At 44.6% G+C, this 11,616-nt stretch overlaps 2 protein-coding genes and 3 non-coding genes across 5 annotated transcripts; all 5 read left to right on the top strand.

Moving 5' to 3' along the window:
• Positions 1–380: 380 nt before the first annotated feature.
• Positions 381–5,448, top strand: slc25a39 (solute carrier family 25 member 39; the record flags this gene model as incomplete). Its single annotated transcript, XM_045215905.1, has 10 exons — positions 381–392; positions 831–890; positions 2,675–2,784; positions 2,969–3,036; positions 3,256–3,380; positions 3,592–3,765; positions 3,970–4,079; positions 4,769–4,850; positions 4,972–5,052; positions 5,169–5,448. Coding segments are annotated over 10 exons (941 nt in total), but the record flags the coding sequence as incomplete, so codon positions are not given.
• A 1,066-nt stretch (positions 5,449–6,514) lies between these two features.
• LOC121568926 (60S ribosomal protein L3) lies at positions 6,515–10,491 on the top strand. Its single transcript, XM_041879409.2, is given in 9 exon segments — positions 6,515–6,617; positions 7,317–7,509; positions 7,810–7,978; positions 8,399–8,534; positions 8,806–8,992; positions 9,198–9,427; positions 9,429–9,557; positions 9,850–9,969; positions 10,365–10,491. Coding segments are annotated over 9 exon segments (1,212 nt in total). The 5' UTR covers positions 6,515–6,614; the 3' UTR covers positions 10,410–10,491.
• On the top strand, positions 8,604–8,694 carry LOC121570841. Its single transcript, XR_006001579.1, has one exon. It is a non-coding gene; the product is annotated as a small nucleolar RNA U83B (small nucleolar RNA).
• Positions 9,014–9,106, top strand: LOC121570840. Its single transcript, XR_006001578.1, has one exon. It is a non-coding gene; the product is annotated as a small nucleolar RNA U83B (small nucleolar RNA).
• LOC121570825 lies at positions 10,148–10,279 on the top strand. Its single transcript, XR_006001564.1, has one exon. It is a non-coding gene; the product is annotated as a small nucleolar RNA SNORA54 (small nucleolar RNA).
• Positions 10,492–11,616: the final 1,125 nt, after the last annotated feature.

The following is an 11,616-nucleotide window of genomic DNA, read 5'->3' as shown; positions in this document are numbered from 1 at the left end:
GTGCTTCTTGAAACCTCCAGCAGATTGGTAGCCACGGTCATGAGAGGATCTGGAAGCTCATAGTCAGCGGAGGTGGTGGCAGGGCGTCCCAGCTGTTTGCAGCTTCTCTATATTGGGACTCTATGATGAGCTCCCCAGAGAGTCAGCCCTCTCCTTACTTCAGAAGTACCCCCCTGAGCAATTAAACAGTTGGCCCACTGCCAACTCTGCATGTATAGCCTCCTCTTGGGTCACCGTTGGTGAAAAACAACCCAAAGACAGTAGGTATAATTCTAATGAAAACACATTAGCTAGCTTGTTGAACACGCTGATTTTCATCAAGTTACAGGCTGGATTCCAATTCATGATATCAAGACTTGATCTGCACGCTTTTAGCTGAGGAAAAATAAAAGGTTTGTAAAAAATAAATACAAATAATTATAATATGTACATAATTTATATGAGCTCTCTGCCTAGGCTGCCACTAGGCGCCATGGAAACTATAGAACTAGGATGAGATGACAGAAGCCTCCACGACAACACAGGAGTCTGCCACAACTGCTTCAGAGGCAGTCTGTGTCCATCTGAGCTCAGGTTGTTGAGGTCTGGCTAATCTGACCAGACTCCAAAGCCTGCGGAACAAGTGTCCAATCCTCGTGTGTAGAACCCCCCAGATGTTTTGCAGAGAAGACGCTGTTCTTGTAGAATACTCTATTCCATTTCCCTGGCTCCACACACACACTGCACAACACACAGACACATGCTCGCACTCGTGTATGCACATCCTCATTGACGAGACCCATGATGGATGTAATTAGATCAGTATAATTGAATCTGTCTGTCTTTCACAGTCACACCGCTGGACGTTGTGAAGATACGGCTGCAGGCCCAGCAAACACCATTCTATCAAGGTAGAACATTAACAGACAACATTCGCTGCTTATACTATGAGTCTGCTTATTGCTTCTTACCATTGCGGGTATAGCTTAAGTGTTAGATGTTTAAGTCCCCACTCCCCACCCCTGAAAACTCAACTGCACTGTCATTGCTTTCCCCTGTGAGAGACTGCATTCAGCCTCTTGCCCCTGTCTGCTCCTAAGCCTAAATAATGAGAGGGGTTAAGGTAAAGGGGGTTTAGGAAGTCCTTATGTCTGCAATGTTGACCTTACGCAGCCATGTCGGGCTACATTTAGTGGAATGTGAGACATGCTTTAGCTTTTCTCTGCTCAAATGCTTATTTTGTGTGTCTTGTGTGCTCTTTCATTGTCTCTCCATCTCTGTGTTTCTGTCTCTTTCTTTGCGTTGTTTCATAGCTTTAGCTGCTGACTCCGCTTCATGGAGTGGTGTAATCCGCCCCTCCAAATGTGAGTATAACCTGCCGGCGCCGCTCGCTGCATGCCCAGACTTTTCCCAGTCTGACTGACTACATGTGCCTTTCTGGCACTGCTCTGCCAGTCTGCCAATATGACCTGCTAACAAACTGGTTTCCTGGGAAAACAAAACAAATGCACTTTAAACATAGTCTGAGCAAATTGATTTTGAAGTCCCTGGCAATTATATGTACCCTCTGTCTCTCTTCCTCAGTGTACCCTCTATGTCTCTTCCTCAGTGTACCCTCATACTCTTCCTCAGTGTACCCTCATACTCTTCCTCAGTGTACCCTCATACTCTTCCTCAGTGTACCCTCATACTCTTCCTCAGTGTACCCTCATACTCTTCCTCAGTGTACCCTCATACTCTTCCTCAGTGTACCCTCATACTCTTCCTCAGTGTACCCTCATACTCTTCCTCAGTGTACCCTCATACTCTCAGCTGATGATTGTGAATGATTATATGGGCCACAGCCTTGGCTCGCTCTCTCTCCTCTCTCTCCTCTCTCTCTACCAACCATGACTCACTCTGAACATTGATACATAAAACAACTGAAAAATAGCCCAGTTAGTATTAGCATGTTGAACTTTACAACCAACTGATGTGGTAACAATGAGTACTTTCTGGTACTTCAAAGAATTCAACATGATTCATAGCTACCGGATATCAAATTTTGCCTTGTGGTGCTTGTGTTTATGAATCTCAAAGAAACAAACAAGTACTTCATAGGTTATACTGTGTAATACCGATTTTACTATGTCCTTTTCTATTACTAGAGGAGCACATTTGTTTGTTTATAGATTTCTCCTCAAACATTTGTAATCTGCCTTTGCCTTGGATTGACCATTTGCCAATACCTAAAATAAGCCCAAAACTAGTAGTCCAGAGCAGGCCTTGGCTGAAGCAGCATTGGTGTTATCGTCCCCAGTGTCTGTCTGATCGGTCATTGCCATTACCTCTGTTATTAATAGCTTATCTAACCTCTGTCATGGACATGGACACCCTCACATTAACTTATATTGAACTACTGACTGAAAAACAAACTGTTAAAGTATTTTATTTTTTACCAATGGCATTATTTTATAGAACTATTGAATATCCATTCATTTGACAGAACTAGAAGCTATAGATGTATCAAACGGACATACTGTAATTACACATTAATGCATGCCCTACAGAGACACCAACGTTTGGCATTACTCCCAATAGGTTCACATTTACCTATCTACAGTGTAGATAGAAGTAGAGCATCATGTCTAATACAGTAACATATTAACCAGTATGGTTATGTTTTGGTGACCCTGTTTTTGTGTTTGTCTCTCAGGGAAGTGCTTCCTGTATTGTAATGGCCTGATGGATCACATCTATGTGTGTCAGAATGGGGCCAGCTGCGCCAGCTGGTACAAAACACCAACCCACTTCAGTGGCACCCTGGTAAGAGACTCAGGACCCTCTTATTCACTCCCGCCAACACAGCACCACATCACCTGGTTTGACATAGTTAAACCACTGGATGGGGAACTACCTGTCTTTGAACTCACAAATGCTAGTATTTATTTGGAACTTTTTTTGGAACAGTTTCCAAGGACAAACACAGTGTGGTGTTTGTTTTTCCCAGGATGCTTTTGTGAAGATCACGCGCCACGAGGGGGTCAGGTCTCTGTGGAGCGGGCTGCCTCCCACACTGTGAGTCACTGGGGTATTTCAAGTACATGTATTTGTAATAAATCAAATATAGCAAAATAAAGAACGGTTACAAGAGCTATCTGTACTTGATTGTATAAAAGAGAGAACTCAGAACTATGACTTTATATGCAATCAATTTCAGTTTGTTGTTTTGCACCAAATCATGTAACAGCTTGCAGAGCTTTGAGATCGGCAGTCTCTCTTCCTGTTTGTGTACAGGGTGATGGCGGTGCCTGCCACGGTCATCTACTTCACCTGCTATGACCAGCTCAGAGACTTACTGTGCTACGGCATGGGGTTCCAAGGCAACTACATCCCCCTTGTGGCAGGGGGTCTCGCTAGACGTAAGTGGACTACATGGGACGGGGGGGTCACACTCTGGAAGTTGATTACATCTTGATTGATACAGTTCAGTTGTCACACACCACACTAAGAATGTAGATGTATAATAGTCATTATTATATTGCTCCCTTCTGTAGCATCTTGTGTCTGTTGCTGCCCCTCTTCCGTTGACTCACTCTCTTCCTCTCTCCCCCGTCTCTCTGTGTTCTCCAGTGGGAGCAGTGAGTGTGATCAGCCCGTTGGAGCTGGTGCGCACCAAGATGCAGTCCCGGAAGCTGACCTACAGCGAGCTGAGGGTGTGTATCCGCTCTAGTGTTGCCCAGGACGGCTGGCTGTCCCTGTGGAGGGGCTGGGGACCCACCGTCCTACGAGACGTCCCCTTCTCAGGTGAGACTTCACCTCCATGGACGTTATTTCACTAACCATCTATCTGTCACTGCTAGAGCTTAGTTGGAGTGGTTGATGGTAGTTGGGGGTTACAGAATGAAGACCGCCTGTGTGGGTGAATAATACAACTATCTTCGGTGTGATAATGTTTCTCAGTGACTTTGCAACCTGACTGTTTTTGTTTTTCTGTGTGTGTGTGTGCAGCCCTGTACTGGTTCAACTATGAGCTGGTGAAGGCCCAGCTGTGTGATCAGTATGATGTGTCTCAGGCCACCTTCTCCATCAGCTTCACAGCAGGGGCCATCTCTGGAGCTGTGAGTATCTCATTAATACCTCTACTGTGGGAATTTACAGTGTATCTAAAGAAGACGTCTTCCATTAGATTTAATAAAGAAGATGATGGATAGTTTGTACTTTGCAAGGTGTGTACAGTTAAATAGTCAAACTCTTGTTTCCACTCCTATTCTATTCGTTTACTCTAAGTGAGGCGGAGGTGTGTGTTTTTATTATTATGGGTAATCATGAACACATTGACATATATTGATAAGATTCAGTGTGCTATCTCTCACCAGGATGAGAAAGCCAGTTGTAACAGAGCTGTTATCGGTATTTATGACGGATGGAGGCCATGGTAAATAAAACCAAATGTGTCTCCCTGCTGAAAACGGGCTTTGTTTGTTTAGAGAGATTCTCTCATATGTGAGAGAAGTGGACACACAGGAAGTTCCCTATCAAATCATGGCAGTTCCTCGTTCCTCTCATGAGTTATTATAAGGGTTGAGTTGAAACCATAAAAAAATTGAGAATTGCTGTGTCATTGTGACTGTAAACCATTAGACTGTTGATAATTGATAACAGGTGGACCCCTGGGTAAAGCCTGTTTTTACAGTGTTTCTCCTGTCTAGTTACATAACTTAACCCCTGATCTACTGATCAGCAGTACGTTATGTTGATTTCACTGGGTATTGCTTATAGAGAGTGTGTCTATTGTCTTCTGTCCCAGGTGGCTGCCATCATGACCCTGCCTTTTGACGTAGTGAAGACTCGGAGACAGATCCAACTGGGAGAGATGGAGACACTGGGAGGTGTGTAACTACAGGGTCTTATGCGCCCTTAAGGCCATTCACATCTGTGAAAAGGTATTTTCTCCTCTCTGATAGTGCGTAGGATTGCCCACTAAATCTGTCTTTCTCCCCTTCCTCCTAGTTCCTGTGAAGAACCCCACATCCACATTGCATATCATGAGGGGAATTTGGGCTGAATCGGGCTACAGGGGGCTCTTTGCAGGTAAGTCCAAAAGGATGCATAAAAAGTATATATTTGCAATGTTTGAAGCGCTGGTATAGAAAGCAGTCTGAATGGAGGACTAAATCACGTAAATTGTGTCTCTGTATCCCCCTCAGGTTTCCTACCCAGGGTGATCAAAGTGGCCCCAGCCTGTGCTGTCATGATCAGCACCTATGAGTTTGGGAAGACCTTCTTCCAGAAGATGAACCTTGACCGGGAGCAACAGGCCTGCTGAGGGGCTGTGTGTGTGGAGAAGCAGGGTTGGCTGCCTTCCTCTGGAGCAGAATGGGAAGAGACTATTAGCAGCTGCCCATGCACGCTGTGCAAGACTGCTCCTAGTCAAGACTTTGCACCTAGACACCTGAGCTTCAAATCACCATGGAGGAGTCTGTCTGTCTCTCGAATTCAGACAAGGCGAAGACATGAGGAATGGACTTTTTGTCTGTTTTCTAGCCCTTTCTATTGGCCCACAGGGGCTGCTCCTACAACTGTGAACACTGTCATACGTGTATCCATGAGTGTATCCATTAGTTAAACTCAGAACTGTGGGGGAACGGCCCTGTGACTAAGGCTTATTCAGACTTTGGCATGCTTTCCTTGCACACTAAAGGAGTTGTTCATCTTTGCTAGTACAGCCCCCTGCTGTTCATACCTGGGAGAACACTTCTAACAACGACCCTAAAAAAAACTGCATGCAAAGTAATCCATTCAATCAATACCTTCCCTTCACCTACTAGCCCAGACCAAATGCATGGTTGAGTGGATACTTGTCTATTGTTAGTGTAGCATTCTCTCATTGATTTGTCATCTGCCCAATGGTAGCCTACTATCCAATGTCAATTTTTTTTGTGATGGGAATAAATACAATACATATGTAGGTGGGTTACCATGGATCATTCCCAGAGGATGAGAACTGGGTATAGTGGCACTTTTTTATGGGTTAATTTGGTAGATGTTATTCAATCAAATGAAATACTTCAGACCAAACAGCTGACAAATTCTCATAACTTTGCTGTCTATAAGGGGGTGACATAACTTTTTTTTACATGATTGAATAAATACAGCTTTTCTGTTGATGCGTTTCAGAACTGGGATGAGTTGATATAGTTTTATGAAGAATTGTTTTTTTTAATTTTTTGTATTTCAGGAAGATCTGGAACTCTACTAGGTAGGTTACTGGACAGAAGTGAGTTGTTGCCTTGGTCTTTAATTTGTGTGTTATATTATTTATCGTCTACCATACATGGATGTATAGAATGTTTTATATGCTGTGACTGGTTTTACTAGTCAATGAGGGATACAGATCATCTCACAGAATGCCTAATTGGAATCAGAGACATTGAGGTGGACAGTTGTAAAATAAAAAAAGGTGTTGCACCAATCACAAGAGCTTTTGCCAATTCTGTTACACTAGAATTGTAGATTTTGATGAAGTGTTTGTACAGCAGGAAGGCGGAGCCGTGATGCTGGTTGGCGACGTTAATCACGTGACGGATCACGTCCTTGTATAAAAACCGAACATCCCCCTTCCATAGGCCTCTTTCAATCGGCTCGGAGGCAAAATGGTGAGTTTGACTTTCTTATGAGAGACTTGAGCTTTCAATCCATTCGGCATCTTCGCAATCCTTATATTTTCCCTGTCTAAGCCAATACGTAACATGTGTCTATCTGTAATAAACACAGTTGTATGATATTAGACTTGACCATAACACTGTTTTAGATTTATTACAGAATGAATGTAATCGTCTGCATACCTGTAACTTAAAATGGCTGATACACTGAGGCCTAGCATGCTTGATTACAAAATGAGTTTATTTTTTAGTAACGTATGTTCACAATCAAATGTGTATATAATTGACAACGTGCTAGTTAAATTTCTACCGTTAACGTGCCCTGTCTTTATATTTGAGGCCTGGACGAGCTAAGCTAACTAGGTGATACGCTGACACTCATTAACCCACCCTATCAGTAGCTAGTGGAGGTCCTCCGAACCTCGTTACCTACTAACGTTACACATGGTTATTCCAAGACGCTATTTTCATCGTCAGTTGGGATTTACTTAGCCAGGTTGCTATGCCGGTTATTGATTACACTTCCAATAGGTACAAATCATTGAATATGGGTGATGATTACCTCGACGGGCGGACAGAATGGATGGCCTCGTGCTGTTCCTGTTGAATGTCGAGTTCTGACATACTGACGTGCGTTCATTTAGTTTTGTATGCCTCATGGATGATGTACTAAATTGCGTTATGTCTTCACAGTCCCACCGTAAGTTTTCGGCTCCCCGCCACGGATCCCTGGGCTTCCTGCCCCGTAAGAGGAGCAGACGTCACCGTGGTAAGGTGAAGAGTTTCCCCAAGGATGACCCCAGCAAGCCTGTCCACTTGACTGCCTTCCTTGGCTACAAGGCTGGCATGACTCACATCGTGCGTGAAGTCGACAGACCTGGCTCAAGTGAGTATTTGGCTTCATGCAGTTTTGTTACAATGTTTAATTGACTGGGTAAATATTATTGTTTTGCGATTTATGAATACATAACTGAGCCATATTAGTTTCGATCTTGCATTACTGTAGTTCAGATCCTAATCTTATTTTCTGCCTATGATGATCCCCTCGACGGGCGGACATATTGGGTCTAACCCTTGCTGAATGTCGAGCACTGAGCGCAGTCAATAAGCATTGACATTTTGCAATTTAAATCTACTGTACAACTCTTGTATTATCAACTTATACTGACCACTTTTTTCCCTACAGAGGTGAACAAGAAGGAAGTGGTTGAGGCAGTGACCATTGTGGAGACTCCTCCCATGGTTGTAGTGGGTGTTGTGGGCTACGTCGAGACCCCCCGTGGCCTGCGCTCCTTCAAGACTATCTTCGCTGAGCACGTCAGTGATGAGTGCAAGCGTCGCTTCTACAGGAACTGGTGAGTCATTCTACACATGAAAAATAATATATCTACACAAACTTTTTGAATATTGGTTGACTGTAGTGTATAATTACATTTAGATATGAGCCTTGAAGCATGATGTTGCTGCTCGGTGTATAAAACATGTCATGTGTTTTACTGAGCAAGTCTTAACATCCGTGTGCCCCTGGTAGCGCTCCGCTCGGTGCCTTGTGCCCTGATGAGCTCCGGGCTCCTCTGGCCGGTGGAAAGTGCTTCTTAGAAACCGTGCCATGAGCGAAACCCCTTCTGAAGCTGTAACTGCCCCCTTTTGCCCTGTGAAGGCTGGGCAAGCAGCTGAAGTGCAGTGTTCTTCCGCTGGCCCCCTGGGGTTATGAAGGACCTGTGCCAACCCGTGTGCCTCTTCTCCTACCCTCCGGTCACGCTGCATGCTCTCAGGTACAAGTCCAAGAAGAAGGCCTTCACAAAGTACTGCAAGAAGTGGCAGGATGATGAGGGCAAGAAGCAGCTGGAGAAGGACTTTGCCTCCATGAAGAAGTACTGCCAGATCGTCCGCATCATCGCCCACACCCAGGTGAGTCTGAGCAGGATAGAATACTCTCACTGCAATGCCCCATAGTTTTAATGAATCTAATCTCCCTTTGACTGTCGGTGACGAGACCACGGAACACTGCGTCAGGCATGACGTCCGACACGCATGAGGATACATTCCATGCTGCCTTCCTTCTGAGACCACATGTCCCTACTATTACATTTTAACCCAATTTTGGGTTGAATACATAGTGTTTGTACTAGTATACTTGTCCCAGGACTAGCTGCAGGCTCACCTGCCTCTCTCCCTCCAGATGAGGCTGCTGCCCCTGAGGCAGAAGAAGTCCCACCTGATGGAGGTGCAGCTGAATGGAGGCTCCATCTCTGACAAGGTGGACTGGGCCCGTGAGAAGCTGGAGCAGTCTATCCCCATCACAAACGTCTTCACCCAGGATGAGATGATTGACGTCATCGGTGTCACAAAGGGGTCCCGGATACAAGGTATGTTCTTAAGAACTGTTTTGTGTCAGTGATGAGACCACGGAACACTGCGTCATGCATGACGTCCGACACGCATGAGGATACATTCCATGCTGCCTTCCTTCTGAGACCACAACCCACTAATGACCATGTAGTTAACCATTCATGATGGTTTAGTTATTCATGTAAGGTACCCAGGTACTAAACATTGAATTTTCCCCTTTAGGTGTCACCAGCCGTTGGCACACAAAGAAGCTCCCCCGTAAGACTCATCGTGGTCTGCGTAAGGTGGCCTGTATTGGTGCCTGGCATCCCTCCCGTGTGGCCTTCTCTGTGGCCCGCGCTGGTCAGAAGGGCTACCACCACCGCACAGAGATCAACAAGAAGATCTACAAGATCGGCCAAGGCTACCACACCAAGGATGGCAAGCTGGTGAAGAACAACGCTGCCACTGAGTCACGATCTGTCCAACAAGAGCATCACCCCTTTGGGTGGCTTCGTCCACTACGGAGAGGTGACCAATGACTTTGTCATGCTGAAGGGCTGCACGATTGGAGTCAAGAAGAGGGTGCTAACCCTACGCAAGGTGAGGAAACGGAGACCATTCTATCTTATGCATGGTTATTCCAATGCATTATTTGCATTGTCAGTTGCGATTTAGGTACTTATAAGGCAATGAATAAACTGAATAGGTACATATTAAATATGGGTGGTTCCCTCGCTGTGTGGACTGAATGAATGGCTGTGTGCTGTCCATGTTGCATGTAGAGTTCTGGATGGACAAAGCGCCAAATATTGTTGTCCCAAAAAGTATTGTATGCCCTGGTAAAGGAATGTGTCACTGTATAATCTAATTGATTTTTAACTTCTGTTTTCAGTCTCTGTTGGTGCAGTCGAGCCGTCGTGCCACGGAGAAGATCGACCTTAAGTTCATCGACACCACCTCCAAGTTTGGCCACGGCCGCTTCCAGACAGTGGAGGAAAAGAAGGCGTTCATGGTGCGTTCAGTTTCCTTTTCCATGACTTGGCATTCACTTGTCCCTTCCCTTGTCTTCACTCTATTTCACAAGCCCCCTGGATTAATGTAGTGGACCCACCCTAGCTTCAGCCCAAAACACTATTTTGTATATCCGTTCACATAAAACTGGCGTTGTCGCTCAGTCCCCTACGCCCGTAGTGCACTTATCGTAACCTGGTTCACTCTTGGTATGAATTTGGGTTCCATTCAGGTGCTAGAACAAACTTCAGTGAGGCAGGGGAGCAGCATCGTTTTTTTTGCTGTTCCCTGTTCACTCTCTGGGAACATCACCCCTAGAGCCACAGATGGAGTAGAGGTTGCTTATTAAACTCTGTATAAGCATTGTTACTGACCACTTCTCCATTCCTTCTACAGGGACCACTGAAGAAGGACCGCATTGCCAAGGAAGAGACTGCCTAAAGGCCCTGTCCTCAAGCTCTGTCTGGTGGTGTGAGTCCTCATACAGCGCTGCAGAGTTATTTAATAAATAAAGTGAAAACTCCTCTCTCGTTTCTTATGAATTGCATAGGGATTGTCTCAAACTTGAATCTTAGTAAGAGGGGTTGTGCGTGGCATAACTGGGCCCAGCAAGCAGAGTTTTTGTATGAAGGTCATTGAGTGAATTTGTTTAACTAAAAATGGAATGGCTTATTTGCTACATGAGGCTTGATCAAATGACTGTTACATAATGATTAAGTTAAGCGTGTCCTGATAAGTAGGACAGGTGACACCCCAGAAACTTTGAGGGGGGAAAATACTGTTGTGCCTTTTCACTAATGGCCACAAAGTCAACCCTGAGTATTTCTCGAAAGTAATTTAACCTAACCCAGAACACTGTCTTTATGCCTAACCTTAAAGATGCACTAGGCAGAAAAAGCTCTGCTATTTCCTCGTTGCTAAAATTCAAATAGTTCTTTGTCAAAAGTAAAGTGTAGAGAATCTTTGTATCACCTAAACTGCTGAAATATCGTTTCCATAACCGAAAATATTGTTTGGCACTGTAATACAAAGACTCAAACTAAACTTAAGAACAGGATGCATTGAAATGGCGCACAGAACAGATCTTAGACTTGCTTTCAATGAGTGGATATATAACTTGTGAATTTGGTCAGGTTGCCCAAGAAGTTACGTTGTGTTTTAAAATTAAGGCAAGTGTCCATGAATTTTATAAAGGCAATTTTGGCTATGGAAACTTGCCTGTTAACACTATCTGCCCTCATTGGCAAGAATGTTTCCAAATCTTGCTGCCTTCCATTTGAAGACCTTGCTTTTCAGTGTTTGTGCCTGCTAGAGTTAGTATCTTGTCAACATAATGGATAATCTGCTTTAATGCACTAGCTAGTCAGGGGATCTATATGCAGTTGCACCTGTTGGAAGTTAACTTGTCAAGGTCAACATGGCTTTAATGAAATGGACTTTAAAGGACTTTGCTTGCCTGTAGTTCAGTGTAGAGGTTGCCTCCCTTAGGGGAGCTGAAGGATGTTGATGCATTTGGACAGTACTGATGGCCTTGTAGCGCAGCCTGTGTCAGCATATTGGAAAGCTGTGTATGACAGCCCTGGATAATGAATACAGCAGATGTGGTTAATTAGTACAGTTCAAGGCTAATGGATGGAATGCTGGTTTT

This window comes from Coregonus clupeaformis, unplaced genomic scaffold, assembly GCF_020615455.1.
Source record: "Coregonus clupeaformis isolate EN_2021a unplaced genomic scaffold, ASM2061545v1 scaf0549, whole genome shotgun sequence".
NCBI lineage: Eukaryota > Metazoa > Chordata > Actinopteri > Salmoniformes > Salmonidae > Coregonus > Coregonus clupeaformis.
The sequence above is the reverse complement of the archived record's forward strand: the minus strand, read 5'-3'. Positions and strand labels throughout refer to the sequence as shown.